Genomic DNA, 23,687 nt, shown 5'->3' with positions numbered 1-23,687 from the left:
AGCCCCTCCCCCCATCCAGCCCCTCTCCCCCGACAGCCCCTCCCCCCATTAGCCCCTCCCCCCACCCAGCCCCTCCCCCCCTCGTGTCGTGGTGAATGAATGGGTGAGTGCATCAGGGCAGACGTCACGCGATTGAGAATCTTGATTTAGACTGGAGGAGGAATCCGATGAGCTATGATGCTCTTGTTTTCACAGATGCACGGCACGGGCGAGTCAGCACTTAACACAAACACTCAACACATTTCTGAGTTTATTTGTATTTGTTACGCAGATGCTAATGTCGAACGACGGCTGCTGGTCACGACGGGAGTGTTTCAGGAGGGTGAGTTCCTAAGAGGAAATATATGTATGTTGTATGAAGGAGGACCATTGTCCGAAACGTCACCTATTATAAAGCCACCACGGTGCATAAGATGTTAACTACCTCGCCTGGTATACATGAGGTCATGGGATCGATCCCGACCTTAACGCCTGCCTGCTGTATAATTGGAGTTTGCGTGTCTTTCTCTCTTTCCGTGGTCGCGTGGATTTTTTTAAATCTCCATATCCTCCGAGTATCCCCTTCCACATTTAGAATCAACATCACGCGTTGAGAGAGCAGTGTTGTATTTGGCTGCTATACATTTACACGTGATAAGCCACTTTGGTTGAGATATCATTTGTGGTCAGGTCGCTTCTGAAACAGAGCTACATAGCTCAGCGGGCCTTACTTCGTAAGATAAAAAAAACATTATTATAGTTTTACTGGAAGTCCATTTTATATTTTAAAGCCACAAACGCGCACACATTGCGTAAAAAATGACGTTATTGCCGCGGAATGACGTCACTCACAAGATGCGAGCGACATATTCGGGGGCGTGATGATGTCACGCCTGTGGAAAATACAAGGCAAATTACGTCGTTGGCCGCGGAATGACGTCACCCGCAGGAGGCTAGCGACAATTCTGAGGCGTGATGAGGTCACGCCCGTGGCAAAATACAAGGTAAATTACGTCATTGGCCGCGGAATGACGTCACTCAAGGCTGCGAGCGACAAATTCGGGGGCGTGATGATGTCACGCTCATGGCAAAATAAGTAAAATTGACGTGCGTTGACCGCGGAATGACGTCACCAGCAAGCTAGCGACATTTCTGAGGCGTGATGACGTCACGCCCGTGGCAAAATACAAAGCAAATTACGTCGTTGACCGCGGAATGACGTCACCCGCAGGAGGCGCGCGACAATTCTGAGGCGTGATGACGTCACGCCCGTGGCAAACTAACAAGTAAAATGACGTCAGCGCGGTAGACGTCAGCAGGACGACGTTCGATGGCCGCGGCCCTGAGTCGGTCCCGCGAAGAAGAAGGCGGCCGAGGAGGCGGCTGACGAGGCGGAGGCTGCTGAGGAGAAGGCGCCGAGGTTTGTTTTCCTTCCCGTGGCTTCTCGCCGCCTTCGCTCGAGACGCGAACTCGCCCCGGGAGAGAGGTCCAGAGGTCGGTGGCGACGGCGGCGGCGGCAATGGCGAAAGATTGGACCTCGTTTCATTAATTAATGTAAATCGTATCACGATGTTGATGATTCTTCGCGACATTCGTAACGACGTGATGATGTAAGGACGCGAATTGCTGCTGATTAGCATCGGGAGAGGCTTATCCGGTCGCACTGTGCAATTTAATTGTTAATCCACTGCTGGATGAAGGCCTCCGTGCGGTTCGTGAGAATGTGGGGGGGGGGGTTGATTTGACCATACTTCACCACGCTGGTTAAGGGGGGGGCACGGTGTAGACGTGGGAGGATAGGGGTACTGAACAACGGATGTTTTGTCTTGGTCAACATGCCTCTGTGTTGTTTAGCCCGATGTGGAAATTGGACGTTACCATGGCCCCAACGAGTCCGGCCTTAACTTAGAAGAAGCCAGCGTTGGGGCTTTACAAAGTGGTACTTTGCTTTAACGACCGTCAACATGCCTCTGTGTTGTTTAGCCCGATGTGGAAATTGGACGTTACCATGGCCCAAACAAGTCCTGACTTAAACTTAGAGAAGGGCACAGCGTTGGGGCTTTACAAAGTGGTACTTTGCTTTAACGACCGTGCTGTGATCATTGGGTTTAGTTGACCCCTGAAGCGACATTTTTACTTTACGCTTGTGACCTCGGGTGTTTTGCCAAAGTAACAATGTTTATAATTACGTTGATGATTACGACTTATAACGGCTTCACCACCAACCCGCAGTGACCAACGTGGTGAAGTAGTGTCAAAAACCCTCAACGGCTTGGTGGGGGGGGGCAGGAGGGCTATCATCCAGCTGTGGTGAGTCCGCAAATATAAATGAACTACGAGTGGTAATAGTCGTAGTTTATTTTAAAAATCACGAGTATTTACACTCAACTACAGGGAGTCGTACATATTTAATACGTTTGCAAGCGTTTTGTGTTGCGTTTTGTGTTGCAGAGCTATACCCAAATTGGCTTTTATCTTGGCTGCCACACTCAAAATGATTTCCACCGTTTGCATGCGCAGTCAAGCTCGGATCGACTTGAGTTTTCACCCCTGCTTCCTCCCACGGACGTGACATCTGTGGCTCGTGGAGACAATGGTGTTAGGGGCCAGAGCCAGGCACAGTCCGAACTCGGCTTTGCTTCGGGGGCCCAGAGTTAGGATTAGCCACAGTCTTTTAACCCAGTTAAGCCTTCCACAAGGGCTGGTGCGAGAGTGGGATCCAGGCATTGAATGAGTGTCCTCTCCGTTTCAGGCAACCAGGATTCAACCTTTTGCTCTGCGACCGCCGCCGCCACCGGAGCTTCTTCAGGTCAAGTTCGACACCGGTTGTGGTGAAGCTACGGGTCGGATCGGTGCCGGTGGGAAATCGACTGCTGCTCACCATTCACTCGCCCTCTCTATGCTCGCCCTCGTCCCGCACTCGCTCCCACTTGCTCGTTTTGAGTCGACCCCACCGGCCGGTACCCGACACCGAACGCTGCGGCGCTGCACCGGTGTCGCACTGCAATCAGAACGCGACTGGCAGCCGTAACCGAGGGGCGTGGCTGAGTGCCAGTCGCTGGAAGGGCGGTGCCGGTGAACACTGTTAATTAGGGAGGCATTACCACCACAGGCACAACCGTCATCATCACAAGAACCTTCGCCATAGCCACCACTAATTCTATCGCACCCTACCGTTGCCTCCGCTAAAATAATCACTGCCACCCCCAACACACCCTCCACTGTCACAACCTTCACCGTCACCCACCGGCGCCACCATGCGACACGTGCCAAGCGCGCGCCAGCACTGCCTGGAGCTGGCGGCGGGCAGCAGCGTGGTGGTGAAGGCGCTGTGCGCCACCGTCGTGCTGCTGCTACCTGCTGTCGTACGCCACGCACACGGCGTACGCGCTGGCTGTCACGCCCGGCTACCTCATCCCGCCGATGCTATGGGTGTGGACGCCGCTCACCTGCTCCCTCGTCGAGCTGCACGCGTGGGAGGCGGCCGCCAGCGTGGCCACCGTGGCGCTTGCGGGCCGGCTGCTGGAGCCGCTGTGGGGCGCGCTCGAGCTGCTCACGTTCCTCGCCGTGGTGGGCACCGGGACCGGCGTGCTGGCCTGCGCCGCCTACCTGGCCCTGTACGTCGCCACCTTCAACCTCGACTACCTCTTCAGCGTGCAGGTGCGCGGCTGCGCCGGTTTGGCCGGCGGCGTGCTGGCGGCGCTCGTGCAGACGCGGCCCGACGCGGCGGCGCTGCTGCCGCTGCGCTCGCCGCCACGTCTGCTCCTCCGCCTGCGCCACGCCCCGGCCGCGGTGCTCGCGGCGCTGGGGTTGACGGCGCTGCTGGCGCCTTCGCTGGTGAGCGGACGGCCGGCGCTGTGCTTTGCCTGCGGCCTGCTCTCTGGCTGGGCTTACCTGCGCTTTTGCCAGAGCCACGCGCGTGGGCGGGGAGACATGTCGGAGCACTTTGAGCTGGCGGTTTTCTTCCCGGGCCCGGCACGGCCCGCCGTGGCACTGCTGGCGCGGTTGGCGCACGGTGCCATGGTGCGACTGGGGCTGTGCGGCCGCGCCGTCAAGAGGTACGACGTGGGGGCGCCGTCCGCCATCACCATCAGCCTGCACGGTGCCGACCCGCACGACGCCGAGAGGAGGAGGTCAGGTCACGCTCTATGTAATATGGGTCCCCGCGCGAGTCTGTGGGTCTCCTCGCGAGTCTGTGGGTCTCCTCGCGATTCTGTGGGTCTGCGCGCGAGTCTGTGGGTCCCCGCGCGAGTCTGTGGGTCCCCGCGCGAGTCTGTGAATGTCTTATGTACATTGTGATGAGTGGGCCGCGACCATCGGCTCGCTTTACTTGACAACCCAATTTAAACGTGGTTGAGCAAACCTCGGCTTCCAACCTATAGCATCTCAGCAGTGCGACCTCATCGTATCCGACCCTCTGCACCAGCTGCTCATTTAATTCAACCAATATTTAACCACTATGCGCCCCTGTCTGTGTGTCTCGCGAGATGTCTGGCCAGCATGGAAGAGTAGGCCAAAAATATCCGCTAATAAAGGGGCTCTCTAGAGCCCTCGAAAGCCTTTCGTGCCAGCAGTGGTGTGAGCAGGCACTTGCAGGGCTGCACCTTTACCTACGTCCCCCAACCCCCACCACAGGCAGCTCGGCGCTCAAGGCCCTGAACGAGCGGCTGAAACGCGGAGACGAGCACGCCAACTGGCCCGACATGGACGACGATGGCGACCAGAGCAGTGACGACGAGCGGACGATGGCGCCGGCATCGGGTGGTGGTGGTGGCGGCACGGGAGCCGGTTTCTCCGACTCCCCCGACATCGTCGGGCAGGCCGGGCAACCTGCGCTCACCGTGAAGGCGTAAAAGCCGCAGTGGCAGAAGCGGCACCGGCAGCGCCAGTAGCGCCAGCAGCGCCAGCGGAAGATCGCTAAAGCTGCGGTTTGCAGCGCCGGCGTTGATTAGCGGGAGAATTTTATTTAGAGAAGAGACGACCAGTAAAAACTCGACCCTGCGTGTCCAGCCATGTTCGTCGTGTGAAAGATTTGCCGGCGGTCGTAGTGGTAGCGTTGGTGCCGGTGAGACAGTGACGACACTGGCCCCATAGTGGATTGGAGGCGATTTCGGAAGAACGTTCCGAAATATGAAGAAAAACCGCCATAAGAATGGAAATGAAACTGAAAATTAAAGGACGTCGCACGCATACAAAATGGATTTAAGATAACGAAGCTAAGGCAGTGTCCCAGGCTGTCTGACACAAACTTGGCACTTTGTTTAGGTGAGAAAAATATATTTTAAAGTCACATTCACGTGGTCTGTCGTAGCACTAGCAATGTTTCATGACACTTGACGTATTGAAATCGAGGGGAGTGACATCGCCGGAGTGCCATAATGTCACGCCCATTCACAACTTTAACATTCACTTTCTCAAACGTAAATTCCTTTTGGCATTGGCAGAAATTATGCCAATGTAGCTGGACCGTTGAGAAAATGTATCTTGAGACACGGGCCTTCCTGAGTAAAGGTGGAACCCTGCAATTGTTTGTGTGCGTGACACTGCAGGCCGGAAGGGCCTCCACTAGAGGGTGCTCTAGACAGCCCCTCTGGAGGGTATTTTGGCCTACTTTTCTATTTTGGTCAGACACCTTGAAAGAGCTTTCCTAGGCAAAGGCCATTATTATTATTATCGAAGCTTCAGACGTGTCGGGCAGCCCTTGGGTGCACAGACACACACACAGGCGAGGTGTGTATCTAAACGGACGGTTTGTTTGATTTTTGTCTTGCACCTTAAATTTGGTCTCTCCACACGCGCCAGCACAGTCGCGGGTTTAAAGCGTTCATCCTTGCTCGCGGGGAGACCGCACGAGCACTCGTTGTCGGCCGTTGTGCCGCATTTGGTCATGGCTGACGTGGCAGAGGGCTATCAGGTTGGGAGCTTCAGAAGTTTTATTTAGACTGGAGGAATCAGACAAGGTGTGAAGCTTAAATGAATGGTGCAGGAACTAAAATATTGTCGTCGTGAAAATCTCACCCAGCCACTCGCCACGGCGAACATTCCAGTCCCTTGCGGGCCGGGACAGAATCCTGACATAGTTTCGTGGTGATGCGGCGGTGAGCCTGCACCGGTGAGATATCCTGGGTTCAAATCTCGAGCATCAGCTGCCCAAACGTGGTTAAACCAGGTTTTCACGTCTGGCACTGACCGGGCGAGTGGCGTTCACCCAGCCGTTCTGGAGCTGGCGATGCCGCACAAGGAGTGGCCGGGGCGGGGGGGCGGCACTTGGTTTTTGTTAATCATGAGATCACTGCAACTGCTGCACCCTTTACTGGTAAATCTCACGCTGAAAATAAACCACATCCCGTTTCAGCCGATTCAGGAAGCGGGTGTGTGAGAGTGCACCAAGGCAAGGTGGTCCAAGTCGACGATTGTTCACCGCCAAACATGGTGGTGTCCGCCCATGCGAGAGACCCTGGACTGGCGTTGAAGGATCTTGCGGTGATTCGCAAACCAGCTGGGGCTTGGTGAAGTGGGGGTGGGTGCTGACGACATTGAATTCGGCCAGCCAACGTTCACCACGATTCTCATTCTGTGATCATTGAGGCACCGAGGAAGGCTTCTTGTGGTGGCCAAGTGGAGCAGAGTGGCACTGTCGACCCTGGCTTTGACACCGATACCTGCCCAACACAAAAACACGAGGCTGGGGCTGTCATTCGACCAGTCCAACGCAGGCATGAATGCTCAGCCAGGCTTGGGCCATGTTTGGGGTCTAGCCCTTAAACCAGATTTAGCTTTAGCCTATTTAGCACAAACTGGGTTAGGTCTGTCTGGTTTTGTCCCTGACCCCAAACCTGATGATCCGTTCAACCTGATAATAAACTGGGTTGAGCTTTGACATATACCCGAATTGCAACAGCCCCAACCGAGCCAAATGAGGCGACGGCTATGCACGGTTGGGTGTGGGCTATGTCTTGGTCCAGCCCTAACGTTGACAATCATCCCAGCACGATAAACTAGGTTCGGTGACATGCGAGGCTGGTACATACCCTGACACCAGCCTAACATTGTTAAACCAGGTTAGGGCTGTCTGGGTGGGTTGAGCTACGTATTAATCGAGCCCTCGGTGAACACCAGCCCAACACTGATGATGAATTCAGTTTGGGCACTAGCTTTAACTTTTGACAGTGGCCCCACTGCAAGACTAAACGAGGTTGTGAGTCAAAAGTGTCACCGAACGTGAAGGTAAAATCGATAACTATTTGTGCATATGCATCTACTCCTGAGACCAACCCAACCAGGTCTTTTACTGCGACTGTAACCGTTTAACCTCGGTGATCGAGTAAAACCACCGCACATGCAAAAAAACGAAAAGACTTTAAATTCACTTTCATGGCATTCTACCCACATCCATTCTACCGAACCGATACACCAGTCTGGTCTGCAGTAAAGGGGGTTCTTAAACCCCACTCCAGCCGCCCTTCCCACGTGTGCTGACCTTCATTCAAACCACAGCTGTGCGAATCTGGTGATAGTACTCGTGGTTTGTGGTGATGTGCGCCGGTGGAGTTTGACAAATACTGTCCCCCTGCTGCACATCGGAATGGCAGATAATTAATTGCCAATAGCCGACCATGTGGAGTGGGTGAAGTGGAAGAATTTCGCGTGGATACCAGATCACTGCGTGCCGAAACGGTGCGTGGAATCGGTTTTTGTTAAGCTACAAGTTACAGTCAGTTGTGTTTGCGTGTGCGTGAAGAGCGATGGGCATCGTTTAACATGGATTTAAATAAACAGCTATAGGTGTCACTTTTTGTGCCTGGGTTGTGAGCGAGTGGAGCTGTAGGGGAGCGGCCCCGTCCATCAATGCGTGAGCAGGAAAGTCGGTAGGTGAGAGAACAGAATGGGTGGGCGGTACGTCGGTGAGTGAGGAAGTGAGTCCGTTCACGGGTGGGTAGTTGGGATTGTTGGTGGATGAGTGACTGGTTTTGGCGGATGGTTGAGAATGTGCCTGAATGAGAGAGCAGACCGCTGGATGACTGTGCTAGTGGGATATTTGGAAAGTGAGTAGATGTGAGCGCTTTAAATATGTTCGTGGGATGGAGAGCAGGTTGATGGATGATGGCCCATTATGGGAGAGCAGTGGGGTAAAGAAATATGCGAGTGGGTGAATGGATAAATAGATCTGTTGAATGAGTGGATGGGCGAGTGTGAGCATGCAGGCGAGTGCCTGCGCAGATGAGTGGGTGTGTGAGGGAGCACTTGGTTCAGTGAGCTGGGATAGCTGTGCGAGTGGGTCGGCTCGTCCATGGGTAAAAGTTTCTGGGTGAATGGGTAGGTAAGGAGCTGAGCAAGCATGGAGGGCGAGTTGAAAGGCAGCAGCATATCCTGGTCGTAACCAGAATTGTTGGGTTCAATACCAAAACCGATCAAGTCTCCCACCTCCATAACGAAAATCAATCACAAATCACACGTATCAGTTCCAACAACCATTCAATGTTGACTTCATCTGCCCACCCAGATGTATAAAACTCTGGAATGTACAAAACTGCCCTCCGGGGTTTCTTGCAACCGTCGTTACGGATAGAAAAACCCAAACACAATGTCCAGGGCTTAATTTCTCTCAGAATATTTTTCAGGTCGCTGGTCAATAAGTTGGCATGCGACTAATTAGCCACAGCCCGCCAGCATGAGGTAAACCAGATGGGGTGTGCGATGCACAAAACATTTTCTCCTCTTGATTTAAAGGTTTCGTGACTACAGGGATTCAAATTTTTGGTTCTTTTGGTAAAGTCCCGTAGAAGGGAAACAAAAATAATAAAAATATAAAACAATAAACTTCTCACGATGTTTCGACTGCAACACAAGCAATCATCATCAGGTGTGAAAAACACAGCAAGAAAATTTTAAAATTTAGAAAAACAGCAAACAAATTAAAATTTCTTTCTGTTTTTCACACCTGATGATGATTGCTTGTGTTGCAGTCGAAACGTCGTGAGAAGCTTATTGTTTTATATTTTTATTATTTTATTGTTTCCCTTCTACGTGACTTTACCGAAAGAACCAAGAATATATATTTTCTCCTCTGTCGCAGACCTGGACAGACCCCGGCTGAAATTAAGCCCTGGTAACAACACAAGGTACACAAGAAAACTAAACAATAAGAGACTTCAAAATCACACGACACGACACCGACGCGTCTTGTGTAGCTCTCCCGCGTGCTTTAGGGTTGTACTGCACGGTGCCGGGCACAGGCCCAAAAATGCCAAATGGCCAGCAACAAACAGACGCACTTGCTTACGTGATTAGAACATAGATCTGTTTTAAAGTTCAAATTCTTCTTGAATGGAACAAGGGGAGGGGGGGGGGGAGTGATGGGATGGGATTGCATAGCAGAGTAGTTGCGAGGAAAGCAGCAGAAAGCATTGTGACCTGCAATGTGGAGAGTGGGTGAGTTGGTGAGTTTGTGAGCGAATGAGTGGATGCGTTGTCTGCGTGAATGAGCGAGCGGTTGAGCGAGCGGTTGAGCGAGCGGTTGAGCGAGCGGTTGAGCGGGCGGTTGAGCGGGCGGTTGAGCGGGCGGTTGAGCGGGCGGTTGAGCGGGCGGTTGAGCGGGCGGTTGAGCGGGCGGCTGAGCGAGCGGCTGAGCGAGCGGTTGTGACTTGCAGCGTGGTGGTTGAACAGTGTGGACGAGATGAGATGAAACAAGCCGCGCCTCGTCATAGACAGAGTCCTCAACATGGGCAGAGGAACCAATGAGTGAAATTAACGGGAACACTCAAAATGGTCGAAGCGATCGATAGAAGAGTGATAAAGGGGGGCGACTGCCAAACCGGGTGAACGAATGACTGAAGTGAATCGGCGAGGGCTGGATCATCAATCAACTGAACCGTTGGACGTTTAGCTCTACGTGCTGGGAGCCGCTTCTTTAGGGTTGTGGAGTGAAACGTCGGACATGGTGCGGAACGACACGCGGTAATAAGCATAACCATAAAACGCGCCGGAGAGCTCCACAGCAGCACAACCGCGAAAAAAAACAGTCACATTTCTCTGTCTTCACGTGCTCCAAAGGAGCCAGTTAAATAACCCTAATCAACATCTCCCACTAACGATACATCCCGGCTGTATCAAATCACGATTTAAAGCTTTCGTGACTGCAGGGATTCATATTCTTGGTTCTTCCGGTAAAGTCACGTAGAATGGAAATAATAAAATAATAAAAATAAAACATAATAAAATGATTCTCACGACGTTTCGGCCACAATGCAAGCAGCCGTCCTCAGGTGGAGAACAGGTCTGTCGAGAAGACAGAGTCTGAAACAGACAGACCTGTTCTCCACCTGAGGACGGCTGCTTGCGTTGTGGCCGAAACGTCGTGAGAATTATTTTATTTTATTATTTCCATTCTACGTGACTTTACCGAAAGAACCAAGAGATGTATCAAATCATTCGATTGCTCTCGTTCCACACGTCTTGCGCGCACAGCCCTTTTGCCAATCCACTGCTGGATGACGGCCTCCCCACGCTGGCTGGGGAAGCCGTGGTCACTCGGAACTTCACGCCGGTCGGTGTGGAATTGGCTAAGGTGGAAAACACATGAGCGGCATCATATAAGTAGGGTACAACAACGGGCTGTTGCTGTACTGCCCTAGCTCGTGGTCCCGAAGCAGCCTGGTACCAACCTGTTTGAGTAAGATGGTTGCCACTCCAGGTACTATTGAGGCTCAAGCTTGCTTGGCTTCTGAGATCCTGATGAGATCGGGGTGTGTAGCAGGTGATTTTGTGAGCTGCTGCGGTGGTGAGATGTTAACTACCTCACCTGCTATACAGGTCGTGGGTTTGAGCCCGACCCTGAGGCCATATAAATATTTGGAGTTTGCATGTTCTACCCAAGGTCGTGTAGATTTTGTTGAATCAAAGTGCGGATTTGGCTGTGAAATTTGCACATCATGAGCCACTTTGTTGAGCTATCGTTCGTGGCCAGGCCACTTCTGAAAAACAGCTATAGACCTGGTAAAATAAAAATATAGTGTTAGTTTAGATTTGGTGAACTCTTAGTCCACACCACCGGCCACATCCGTCCGTTATCGACGTCGTTATTATCATCGCCATCCGTTACCGCTGCCCGCGGTCATCACATTGCGCCGCATGCGACAGAAAATAAATCTCAGCGAGCTCTCAAGACAGTGAAACAAAGGGACGATGGACGCGTGGGCTCCGACATCAAGACACGCCGCTTCTGCAAGTGACGACGAATCTCTGTCGACGCTCTCTAAGACGGTTAAATAAAGGAGGCCGGTGCAGTGGCGATAACCGTGGAAAGTAACGATGCACCGATTGATATTTTAAAGCTTGGGGTAGGCGATTTTAAGCGCGAGAATCGACGTTCGTTTTAATTGTAAAGCTGCGACGGTGAGCCAATTACGTTGATTCATCCACTACTTTTTTATGGTCGATCGCTGTGGGCCCCCCCCGCCCCCCCTTTAAAAATGGCGTCTACCCCTACATCCTGCCGCCCGAAGGTGGGAAACCCCCCCCTCCCCCGACGAGCCGCGGCCAGCGCGACGCAGCCGAAGATGCCACCAAATTGCTCCCATCACCTCCAGTACAGCGGCACACGCTGCAACGAAGATGCCACCAAATTGCTCCCATCACCTCCAGTACAGCGGCACACGCTGCAACGAAGGCCACCAAATTGCTCCCATCACCTCCAGTACAGCGGCACACGCTGCAACGAAGATGCCACCAAATTGCTCCCATCACCTCCAGTACAGCGGCACACGCTGCAACGAAGGCCACCAAATTGCTCCCATCACCTCCAGTACAGCGGCACACGCTGCGATGAAGATGCCACCAAATTGCTCCCATCACCTCCAGTACAGCGGCACACGCTGCGATGAAGATGCCACCAAATTGCTCCCATCACCTCCAGTACAGCGGCAAACGCTGCAACGAAGGCCACCAAATTGCTCCCATCACCTCCAGTACAGCGGCACACGCTGCGATGAAGATGCCACCAAATTGCTCCCATCACCTCCAGTACAGCGGCACACGCTGCGATGAAGATGCCACCAAATTGCTCCCATCACCTCCAGTACAGCGGCACACGCTGCAACGGAGGCCGCCAAATTGCTCCCATCACCTCCAGTACAGCGGCACACGCTGCAACGGAGGCCACCAAGTTGCTCCCATCACCTCCAGTACAGCGGCACACGCTGCAACGGAGGCCGCCAAATTGCTCCCATCACCTCCAGTACAGCGGCACACGCTGCAACGGAGGCCACCAAGTTGCTCCCATCACCTCCAGTACAGCGGCACACGCTGCAACGGAGGCCACCAAATTGCTCCCATCACCTCCAGTACAGCGGCACACGCTGCGATGAAGATGCCACCAAATTGCTCCCATCACCTCCAGTACAGCGGCACACGCTGCAACGGAGGCCGCCAAGTTGCGCCCATCACCTCCAGTACAGCGGCACACGCTGCAACGAAGGCGAGACTCTTTTCCCCAACTATTTGCGTGCCATCTTGTTGGTCGAGTAATAGAACCGATAACCGGTAGAGCAACCGGTTATTACTTAAGTAGTATAATTGATTAACAGCGATTCGTAAGCACAGGGTACACACCATACCAAACCACGTGCACGTTCGGTTAAATCATAAATATCGTACGTTAAGGACTTACGTGAATAAAATAAAGAATTATTGAATCGATTTGCAATCATAAACCATAACTGAATCGCAAAAAGGCCAAATCATGACCTAACTGCACCTGTAAAAACCCTTCATTGCAAGAGCTAAGTAATCTCATGAGGCTCTCACCTGGTTATAATAGTAATGTACATGGACAGTCCTTTGGATGAGGACCTCCAGATACCATACGTTATCTGAGCGTACTTCACCACGCTAGTCAGTGTGGGGCGGCGAAGGCAGTGGGGGCAATAGACGACGACAAAGACGATGATGTCACGAGCTGGCGGCCACATCTTGTGCACGCGCCACTGCCAACAGTCTCTTAATTTCCTTTGAATAAAAACTCTGAAAAGGAAGATGATGACGACGACGACGACACTGCCACCGATTGCGATAACGGCACCCAACGATGACCTCGACGACGATTTCACCAGCCGGCGGTCACACCGGGGCACGCCAACGCAGTCCCCTCGCCCCCCCCAAATTTAATCTCAGCCAATTAAAATCCCGGTTGCAATGTCACCGACGCCGACTGACGGTCTTGACGGTCTCGCCGAAGATGACGACTGCGCCAGCGAGCGACCGGCGGCATCGTCCGGCGCCGTCACAGCTGCACGCGCTTCTGGAAGAGGTAGGCGTTGGTGACCTGGTTCATGGCGACCAGCGCGGCGAGCACCGGGCAGGCGGCGCAGGCGAGCCACGCGGGGCCGGCGACGCGGGCCGCGAACCACGCCGAGCACAGGCCGAGCAGCACGCTGGTGCAGGCGAGCACGTAGCCCAGCAGGCCGTAGGTGGCGTGGTACAGCTTCACCTTGGCCAGAGACACCTTCTTGAACAGCAGCTTCGGGTAGAGCAGAGCGGGGCCGCAGCAAGCCTGGCGTGCGGTCACACGGTGCAGGGGAGCGTGGGGCACAGCGCACGCGAGTTTCCACGCGGAACTTACACGGCCACGCGTTTGGCTTTGTCACCGTGTGACATCTACGGGGACCGGGAGGAGTCTCATTCGCGAGTGACCCGACGCATATTAAGTAACTTCATCTGTAACTTACTGTTACGACGAATTATGTACGAAACAAATTGCTCATTTGATCACGTACAAACATCGATGAATGTTTGTGCACCGTTTTCAATATCTTTTGCAACGCATTTCTTTGTTCGCTCAGATTTCTATTCGGTTGCTTTTGCTCCGATTGATATTTTCATTATCGCTGTACTTTGTTTTCTATTATTGCTTTTGTTATTGTGGTGACGCAGGTCAAACCAGAAAATCTGAGCCTCTCTTCGTCTCTGGCGTTCTCACCTGGTTAAATCAAATAAACGTGGTCTTTGTTGTTGGTGAACACTGCACACGCAAGTGAGCAATGAGCAAGTGGGCAGTCGACAAGGCAGGTGGAGGGGTGGATTAGCGGTCAAGAGAGTGATAAAGAAGCGGGCGATCAGATGGGTATTTTAGTGAGCAAGTGAATTGCGAATTGGTGAGCGGGTCGGCGAGTAAACGTGCAGGTGGGTGGGCGAGCGGGTCAACAGATGAATGGGCGAGTGGGCAAGTGGTTGAGTAAGTTGTTGAATGAGTGTGCAAGCGGTGGAATTATTGAACAAGTGGGTGGGTTAAATTTCGATTTAAAGCTTTCGTGACTGCAGGGATTCATCTTCTTGGTTCTTTCGGTAAAGTCACGTAGAAGGGAAGTAATAAAATAATAAAAATAAAACATAATAAAATAAAATAATATAATAAAATAATTCTCACTATTTTATTATGTTTTATTTTTATTATTTTATTACTTCCCTTCTACGTGACTTTACCGAAAGAACCAAGAAGTGGGTGGGTGTGGGTGGATGGGTGAGTGAGTGATCAGGGTGGGTATAAGAAGGCATGTTGGTGAGCAGATGAATGGGTAAGTGGCTGAACGAGTGAACGAGTTGGCACGAGAGTGACAGAATGAGTGAGTGTGTGCGAGGGGGGGGGGGTGTAGGTGCATCAGCTGGCAATAGGGAGTGCGAGTGAGCGAGTGAGCAGGTGAGTGTTCGAGCGAGCGGTCGATCTATGGCGCGCGTGCGTGACCTCCGACCTGCACGAACACGTAGATGCAGGTGATGAGGCCGAGGAGGCCGTGCCACGATGAGAAGTGCGGCCGCCCATTGCGCTGCTTCTCCCAGCAGATGGCGGCGAGGCCAGCGGCGGCGCAGGTCACGGCGAGCGCCTGCAGCACCCAGTGCCAGCGCACTCGCGCGGCACGCGGCCACGAGCGCAGCGGCGAGCAGTCCGGGGAGAACAGCAGCACCGCCTCCGTCATGAACAGGCAGAACTGCAGGGGGTGAGCCGGTGAGAGAGAGAGAGAGAGAACGGTGAGCGGGTGAGAGAGAGAGAACGGTGAGCGGGTGAGGGAGAACGGTGAGCGGGTGAGAGAGCGCGCGGGGGTGAGCGGGTGAGAGAGAGAGAACGGTGAGCGGGTGAGAGAGCAGGTGAGAGAGCGGGTGAGAGAGGGTGAGAGAGCGCGCAGGGGTGAGCGGGTGAGAGAGAGAGAGAACGGTGAGCGGGTGAGAGAGCGCGCGGGGGTGAGCGGGTGAGAGAGAGAGAGAACGGTGAGCGGGTGAGAGAGCGCGCGGGGGTGAGCGGGTGAGAGAACGGAGAGCGGGTGAGAGAGCGGGTGAGAGAGCGGGTGAGAGAGCGGGTGATAGAGCGGGTGAGAGAGCGGGTGAGAGAGCGGGTGAGAGAGCGGGTGAGAGAGCGGGTGAGAGCGGGTGAGAGAGCGGGTGAGAGAGCGCGCGGGGGTGAGAGGGAGAAGGGGGGCGGGAATGGATGAGGGCGGGCGAGACCAGCGGCCGAGATGGGCGAGAGGGTGGGAAGGATGAGTGGGTGTGAGATAAGAGTGAGATCAGAATCAGAAAATGTATTTATACTGGAGGAATCTGATGAGCTACGCAGCTCTGTTTCACAGATGTCCAGTGAGTGGGAGAGAAGAAAATGGTGCGACTGTGACGAGAGGGCCAAGGCGGTGAGAGGGTGAGAGGGTGAGAGGGTTAGAGTGGGAGAGATTGGTGAAAACATAGGGTGAGAGAGTAATGGCACCGTGTCGAGACTGAGTGGGTGAGCGTGTGTGGGGTGAGAGAGCACAAAATGCGGTGGAGGAGTGTGGTTTAAAGTTGAGTTTCCCAAACTCCAGTCCTCCCTACCCACCACGGTACAACTATCCACGTTTACCGGTCTTCTCCATTCAAATACTACAAATCAAGTTGTTACATGCCTCAGATGAGTACCCGGGTGTGATGTGTAATCATCGCCACTGACCACCCACCCCCTCGCATGCCATTCTGGCCTTCATAGGTGCTCGCTAACAGCACTTGCCCCAAAAGTATGTTAAGACTGCGAGTGTGAGTGTGTGCCATTTCAGCATTCACAAGTGCTGTGTGGGCTACATGGAGGATTTATACGTCAGCAACGTATCCGTTTTATAGCAGCACTTCTGACAGCTGCACACAGACAACAAGTCCATCTTAATGAGACTCAGCACTCTGTGAGTCACGTGGGGCACACAACATCTACATTTTAGTTTAAATCAGAGTTTTCTACGTATCATGTTAAACAATCATCAGGCAACGGAAATATGTATACGAGACTGACAATAATAGATGTGCTGGATTTTGTGAAATCGCGGGTGAGATTCTCATGATGACTTGGCAGTAGAAGCGTCTTACCCCGAGCGACATGAGGAACGGGTGCCAGGAGAACACACCTAGAAGGGGGAGACATCACGTGAACTCCGGTCATCCTTGCGGGAGCGGCTTTTGGCAAGCCATCAAACAAAGACATTCACCGCATCGTGCGGCGCTTTCGGATGCGCTTTTGCGGCCGTCTGGAACGCTCTTCCTTTCGATATTAGGGAGCCAATGGGAGCTATGCAACTTTTAAATCAAAATTGAAAACGAATTTCTTTAAACACTGCTGTTTGTGTTTAAATTTCGATTTAAAGCTTTCGTGACTGCAGGGATTCATCTTCTTGGTTCTTTCGGTAAAGTCACGTAGAATGGAAATAATAAAATTAAAACATAATAAAATTATAATTATGTTTGTGTTTAGTTTGTCGTCTTTCCTCCGCACTTCCGATGAGCACGGTTGGCTACGTACGCTGAGAAATAAGTGCAACATACATACGGTACATACAACTTCACTACTTATGCTGTACGCATATCCACCGTTACACTTAAGCGACAGGAAGAGTGACAAGGAAATGAGACCACTAGGTCGCTATGTCTGGCTATGCCATTGTGTCAAGTATCCCCATCTGCTGCCGACTATTTTGCGTCAGGGTCATAAGGTGACGGGCTTGTCACTGGGTAATTAAGACAGGTAAACTAATGATGAAATTGCCAGTGGACACCTACGAGCTATCTGCCCATGGATTGTGATGATGATGAAACTATGGACTGTATCTTCTTGGTTCTTTCGGTAAAGTCACGTAGAAGGGAAATAATAAAATAAAACATAATAAAATAATATTATAATATTTTATTATGATAATTGGTTCTTTACCCTTCTATCTGGCAACAAAACTGACACCTTTTTGCAAGGAGTCATGTGTAGAGAGGTTCCGACGGACGTACTCGGAGACGGAGGTAACTTAGGGGCTTCCGCCAGGGTTTATTACTCTTGGTCAAAACTACACAGGGTACACAACTCCCAGGGGCTAGGGGTCCTACTCTGAGTCTGGGTCCCTGCCGGCTAGCTCCGGTCTCTCTCTCGTGTCGGATCGTGGAGTCTGCCGACTCCACCGACCGGAGAGAGAAGCACCTCTTCGGCTACCACCGGCTTCTCCCCAGACTCCCTATTTGATCCCTCTCACTATCCCTGGTTCCCTCTTCACCCTGTTTACTATCCCCGTTCCTATAGTGACCCCGCTTACGTTACGGGGTCTCCCTTATATACCCTCGGAGGGGTGATGTCACGTGCACTGCCCAGCGCGTGCGACCCCACGTCCCGTGAGGTCACCGCACCGGACAGCGCACACGACGCCACCACTCTCCACTACTCCTCTACATCACCCCCCCCTGTGAAAAAAATTCAGCCGACTCGGCTGTAAACAATATAAAAGTAGAGGAGTCCCAGAACCACAAACCAACATATTCACAACCAACCGACAACATCCAGGCAGCATGACAACAATCAATCAAATTTCAAAACTTTGAAACTCTCATCACGCGCTGCCATCAATACAAAGGCGGAATCCCGATGGCCCAGACAACACACGCCAACAAACAACAATTGAACAATTGAGCAGCCCAGACAAAACACACCAAAACGGACAATTGGGCAGTCTTAGACAAAACACGCCAACATAACACAATTGAGCGATGAGGGCTGGAGGCCGACGGCAGCGTTTCCACAGGCCATCAACAGAGCGCACGCCTCCCCATGTGGCACGAATCGCCAGGGCAGGCACCGTGCCAGCTAGTGACAGGCCCCGGGAGAGCCGCAGCAGCCCAGCAGCCCAACGCAGCTCCTGCCAGGCGCGCGCCGGCCCGAGCGGCGGCTCCTGCTGCCCATGCCGCGGCAAGATGCAGAGCCGCGGCGTCGGCATGGCAACGCCCAGGCACCGCGAGGTGCGGGGCCGCGTCGTCGCCGGCGGCCCCCACCGCGATCGCTGCAGGCAAAATAGCAGCCTGGTGCGGCGTCGCCGGCGGCAAACCCCGCATGCACAGCGAGGTGCGGTGCCCCGGCGTGACCCTCGGCCCACCCCGCGGCCGCGGCAACTATAGCAGCCGCGGTGGCGGGCGCGCCAAACCCCGCAGGCACGGCGATGCTCGGAACCGCGGCAACTTCCGCGGCGCGGCATCGTGAGGAGCCGCGGCAGCGATGCACGGGGCCACGGCGACACCAGCAATGTACCCCGCCAGCGCGGCGATGGCCGGAACCACGGCGGCACCCTCGGCAACTCCCGTGGTGCGGCGAGGTGTGGAGCCCCGGACGTACCTGGGGCTCCCCCGGCGGGCGCAGCATGGTGCGGAGCTGTGGCATCGCCGCTGGCAGACCCCGCGCGCGCGGTGTGGCGCGAAGTCGCGGCGGCACCCACGGTGGACAACGGCGTCGCAGTTGCCATGGCAGCCATGGCGCCGACGTGCGGCGTCGCATGAACAATGGCCGCCACCTGCAGCGTCGCAGTTAAAATGGCGGCCGCCTGAGGCGCCCCAACCAACATGGCCACCGCTGGCGACGTCGTAGGCAAAATAGCCAGCTGGGGCGTCGCGGCGAAGATGGCGGCCGCCTCTCGCGGCGTCCCGGCAGTTGACAGTTGCTCCCATCCCGAGTGCGGACCGGGAGGACCCAACTTCGCCTCCGCGATGTCGAGACGGGCGCAAAGCTGCGCGATCGCCTGCAGGAGCTGCCTCAGCAGGTCTGCAGGGGTGCTCCCTGTCTCCAGCGGTGGTGGCGGCGAGCTGGCACCCCCGCCCGTCGTCTTCTCGGGGCCTGTCACCGGAGCCCCGGACTCCGGGGTCACTGCCGAAGCCTCCTCCCCGCCGTCTTCATCCTCCGATCGTCCCGTCGCTGGGTTCTTGCGCTCCGCTCCCGATGTAAACATTGTAGCAGCAGTGCAGACACTCTGACACCAGTTGTAGAGAGGTTCCGACGGACGTACTCGGAGACGGAGGTAACTTAGGGGCTTCCGCCAGGGTTTATTACTCTTGGTCAAAACTACACAGGGTACACAACTCCCAGGGGCTAGGGGTCCTACTCTGAGTCTGGGTCCCTGCCGGCTAGCTCCGGTCTCTCTCTCGTGTCGGATCGTGGAGTCTGCCGACTCCACCGACCGGAGAGAGAAGCACCTCTTCGGCTACCACCGGCTTCTCCCCAGACTCCCTATTTGATCCCTCTCACTATCCCTGGTTCCCTCTTCACCCTGTTTACTATCCCCGTTCCTATAGTGACCCCGCTTACGTTACGGGGTCTCCCTTATATACCCTCGGAGGGGTGATGTCACGTGCACTGCCCAGCGCGTGCGACCCCACGTCCCGTGAGGTCACCGCACCGGACAGCGCACACGACGCCACCACTCTCCACTACTCCTCTACACATGTTTGCATGACTCCTTGCAAAAAGGTGTCAGTTTTGTTGCCAGATAGAAGGGTAAAGAACCAATTATCATATTTTTACTGGCAAATGAGGTCCCCATAGTATATTTTATTATGTTTAATTATATTATTTTATTATGTTTTATTATGTTTTATTTTAATTATTATAAAAATAAAACATTATAAAATAATAATATTGTATTGTTTTATTTGTATTATTTCCCTTCTACGTGACTTTACCGAAAGAACCAAGAAGATGAATCCCTGCAGTCACGAAAGCTTTAAATCGAAATTTAATATTTTATTATTTTTATTTTTATTATTTTATTATTTCCCTTCTACGTGACTTTACCGAAAGAACCAAGAAGATGAATCCCTGCAGTCACGAAAGCTTTAAATCGAAATTTAATATTTTATTATTTTTATTATTTTATTATTTCCATTCTACGTGACTTTACCGAAAGAACCAAGAAGATGAATCCCTGCAGTCACGAAAGCTTTAAATCGAAAACTATGGACTGTATCTCAAACCATTGTGGTCTACACTCATTCGACGGAGGAGGAATAGTAAAACTACAAGAACTCTCCGCAGTGGCGAGCAGACCTCGACATTGGCACGTAGATATTGAACGTATTGCCAAAAGCTAAAATAGAATTCGGAACAGGTTATCATTGCTGCCAGAGAGTTCACGGAATAACACTGGACAGGTCATTAGGTCAATCGGTCATCCCACCACTAAAAACGGGGTCGGTTGGTTTACGTTAATTATTTGGTGATGCGGTGGCGTTGGCAGTGGTGCACAAGCACAAACAAAACACCCAAAACGTTTGTCAATAACAACACTGAGTGGCCTTAAACAATATGTAATCAGCGACGTTTCAGGTAATAACCCTTCTTCATAGCACACCAACAGAGATGCCTGAGAGATAAAGTTACCAGTAAGGTTTGGAGGTTTACTTAAGGTCATTCGGCTAATTGGTTATGGCCTGCCGCTTGCCTGGCTTGTGGGTAACTCTATCACATTGCCACTGCTTGCACGTCACACCGGTGGCGAGATGTTAACTACCTCGGCTGGTATACAGGAGGTCGTGGGTTCGATCCCGACCCTGACGCCTGCTGCCGTATATGTGGAGTTTGCGTGTCTCTCTCATCATCACCACGGTGGCTAGGAGATGTTAACTACCTCGGCTGGTATACAGGAGGTCGTGGGTTCGATCCCGACCCTAACGCCTGCTGCTGCTGTATATTTGGAGTTTGCGTGTCTCTCACTCATCATCACCACGTAGGCTAGGAGATGTTAACTGCCTCGCCTGGTATACAGGAGGTCGTAGGTTCGATCCCGACCCCTGCTGCTGTATATTTGGAGTTTGCGTGTCTCTCTCTCATCATCATCACGGTGGCTAGGAGATGTTAACTACCTCGCCTGGTTTGAAGGAGGTTGTGGGTTCGATCCCGACACTGATGCCTTCTGTATATTTGGAGTTTGCATCTCTCTCCCCGTGGTCGCGTGGAATTTTCTCCGGGTCCTCTGTTTTTTTCGCTCCAGATTTCGAATAAACATCACGCATTTAGAGTATGTTGCTATCAAATTTCATTTGTGATAGCCAGGTCAGTTCTGAAAAAAGAGCTATATAGCTCAGGTACCCTTACCTGGTAAAATTGAAAAAAAAAACACTCGACTCTTGATTATCCGCGTGTGGTTTATCCGATTTGCGGATTAACCGCGCACCTGAGGTTTGACATAAATGAGTAACTCATGGATGTTCCTTTAAGCCCAAATTAATAATCGAAAAACAGCTATACATTGTTATTATTGGAAGTCACATGCTTAACCCGAACAAACATGTGTCCTGATTAATCCGAAATCCACGTGATTGCCTCTATAGCACAGTAGTTGTCATATCTTTACAACAGGGGGCAGAGTTTGAGTGATTTTGATTGGCGAGGCTCTGCTATCATCCACTTCGTGGGCAGAGTTTACTGCGCGGGAGCAGGAAAGCGTTATCAGTGAGCACACGCATCGATCAGTAATTTATAGCAATATTCATGGTTTTTCGCACGGAGATCCGCGGAAAATGGTTATAATTTTGGATTATCAGCGAACTTAAATGATCCGCGGCCGTCCTCCGCGTCATTAGCGCGGATAATCGAGAGTCTACTGTAGTTTGATGAGAAGTTATGTATAGTGAGTCTCATGATGAACACACGAATCTAAAGTTAAGGCAGACTCTGGGGCTTTTCGTACAGACACAAGTTGGCCTGGAATGGTGTGGTGGGGCATCACTTAATTGAAGCCGTGAACCTGCCAGTCTCCGTCTGCTCATAATATTTTATTTTTGCCGACTTCTTGCCAGGCCCCCTTCGCGAAAGAGATTTTAACCTCAAGGAGGTTTTAACCTGGTTAAGTTAAGGTGAAATACATAAAATCATCTCTCCTTGAGCATTAGTCAGGGCCGATCAATCGCACGGAGGGTTACTTTATACGCTGGTCTCCGTTTGATGTCAGACACCTTTCTACCACGTAAGATTTTGACTTAAAAATTCCGTGACTGTAGGAATTCATATTCTCTGGTTCTTTCGGTAAAGTCACGTAGATAGAAAATATTATTTTTAAAAATAAAAAAAAATGTCGACGTGACTTTACCGAAAGAACCAAATAATATTATTATTTTATTGGTATTTCTTTATCTACGTGACTTTACCGAAAAACCCAAATAATATTATTGATGATTTTATTGGTATTTTTTTTTATCTACGTGATTTTACCGAAAGACCCAAAGAACAATATTACTACCACGTAGTTCTTCTTGGTTCTTTCGGTAAGAAATAATAAAATAATAAAAATACAACATAAAATAAAATTCTCACGACGTTTCGGCCACAACGCGAGCAGCCGTCCTCATGCGAAGAACAGGTCTGTCTTTCGCTAAAGTCACGAAATTTACCACGTAGTTAAATTGTTTTAACGAGGTCATTCGGGTCACTCACTGCTGCCCGGCATGCTGAGCGCAGCCAGGGTGACGGTGAGTGCCACGCAGCCGAGATGAGCACCCAGAGCCGCCGCCCTCCTGGGCCACACGTACAGCGACAGCTCCCCTCCACCGGCTCCTCCAGCCTCCATGGCGTGCACGCGCGTCTCCCTGCTGTTGCTACAGTCACAACAACAACAACAAATTCCCCACCCACACCTCCCCCCTCCTTGACAAGACTTCTTTTGTAACGCAGCAAATGCCGTTCGCGAGAAGCTAGGGACCCTATGAAGGCCGGCACGGCACACGAAGCAATGAATAAAAACTAAACTATTTTGTATTTTTTTTTACCTGTTAAGGGTCCGTGTAGCTCTTCTTCAGAAGCGACCTGGCCACAAATGATAGCTCAACTAAGTAGCTTATCGCGTGGACATTTATAGCAGCCAAACACCACGTCCAAGCCCACCTTATCGCCAAAGTGGCGACGTTCAAACACACCGCAGCGGCTATTTATTTTGAGGCTGAGTCGACCCACGACCGGTTCAGATAATCGTCACTGGTTAGGCCCGTGATCGGGAATCGAACTGGGTTCGAGAGAGAGAGAGAGAAAAAAAACCCACACAAAGTCTGCCACGACCTACACCTCAACGCATATCCGTGAACGGAGCGCGCGGGGTCCACGTGACGTTGCGGTCACGTTGACGGCGGCGCACGCCACGTGGGTCCGAGACGCGGACACTTCCGGGGTGGCGAAGTGGGCGTGGCCAAGCGAGCGGATGTTGCCGCCCCCCTCATGAATATGTAATGAGGTATAATTAACATTTCTATTTAAAGCTTTCGTGACTGCAGGGATTCATCTTCTTGGTGCGTGCCATTCAGACTCTGCCTTCTCGACAGACCTGTTCTCCACCTGAAGACGGCTGCTTGCGTTGTGGCCGAAACGTCGTGAGAATGATTTTATTATGTTTTTATTATTTTATTATTTTCCTTCTACGTGA

General features: G+C 52.3%; 2 protein-coding genes across 3 annotated transcripts; one reads left to right on the top strand and one right to left on the bottom strand.

Moving 5' to 3' along the window:
- Window positions 1-205: 205 nt before the first annotated feature.
- On the top strand, window positions 206-7,770 carry LOC133355507 (transmembrane protein 115-like). The gene is given in 5 exon segments (XM_061572832.1): window positions 206-322; window positions 1,211-1,399; window positions 2,732-3,332; window positions 3,334-4,117; window positions 4,615-7,770. Coding segments are annotated over 3 exon segments (1,098 nt in total). The 5' UTR covers window positions 206-322; window positions 1,211-1,399; window positions 2,732-3,236; the 3' UTR covers window positions 4,833-7,770.
- Window positions 7,771-10,400: 2,630 nt separating this feature from the next.
- On the bottom strand, window positions 10,401-23,414 carry LOC133355486 (transmembrane reductase CYB561D2-like). Of its 2 annotated transcripts, XR_009756695.1 has the most exons (6): window positions 23,041-23,414; window positions 22,709-22,869; window positions 16,351-16,388; window positions 14,724-14,960; window positions 12,424-13,528; window positions 10,401-12,315 (listed from the first exon to the last, which is right to left on the bottom strand). XR_009756695.1 is itself a non-coding variant. In XM_061572802.1 (5 exons), the coding sequence occupies exons 2-5, from the start codon at window positions 22,839-22,841 to the stop codon at window positions 13,259-13,261; spliced, it is 678 nt and encodes a 225-aa protein (XP_061428786.1). In that variant the 5' UTR covers window positions 22,842-22,869; window positions 23,041-23,414; the 3' UTR covers window positions 10,401-13,258. The 2 variants fall into 2 exon arrangements, 1 of the variants encoding a protein (XP_061428786.1); XM_061572802.1 differs by having other exon boundaries at window positions 10,401-13,528.
- Window positions 23,415-23,687: the final 273 nt, after the last annotated feature.

Source organism: Lethenteron reissneri, chromosome 51, assembly GCF_015708825.2.
Source record: "Lethenteron reissneri isolate LAM-NWPU_2019-01 chromosome 51, ASM1570882v1, whole genome shotgun sequence".
NCBI classification, from domain to species: domain Eukaryota; kingdom Metazoa; phylum Chordata; class Hyperoartia; order Petromyzontiformes; family Petromyzontidae; genus Lethenteron; species Lethenteron reissneri.
Note: the sequence above shows the minus strand (reverse complement) of the source record. Positions and strands in the feature narration are given on the sequence as shown.

Bases quoted from the DNA above. Each gene is read 5' to 3' on its own strand.
- LOC133355486 (XM_061572802.1), bottom strand. From the start codon at position 22,841: ATGGAGGCTGGAGGAGCCGGTGGAGGGGAGCTGTCGCTGTACGTGTGG. The intron at 16,389-22,708 runs GTGAGTGACCCG...TCCCCCTTCTAG, and splicing joins GCTCAGCATGCCGGGCAGCA to GTGTGTTCTCCTGGCACCCG. The intron at 13,529-14,723 runs GTCGGAGGTCAC...ACCGCACGCCAG, and splicing joins GCATCTACGTGTTCGTGCAG to GCTTGCTGCGGCCCCGCTCT.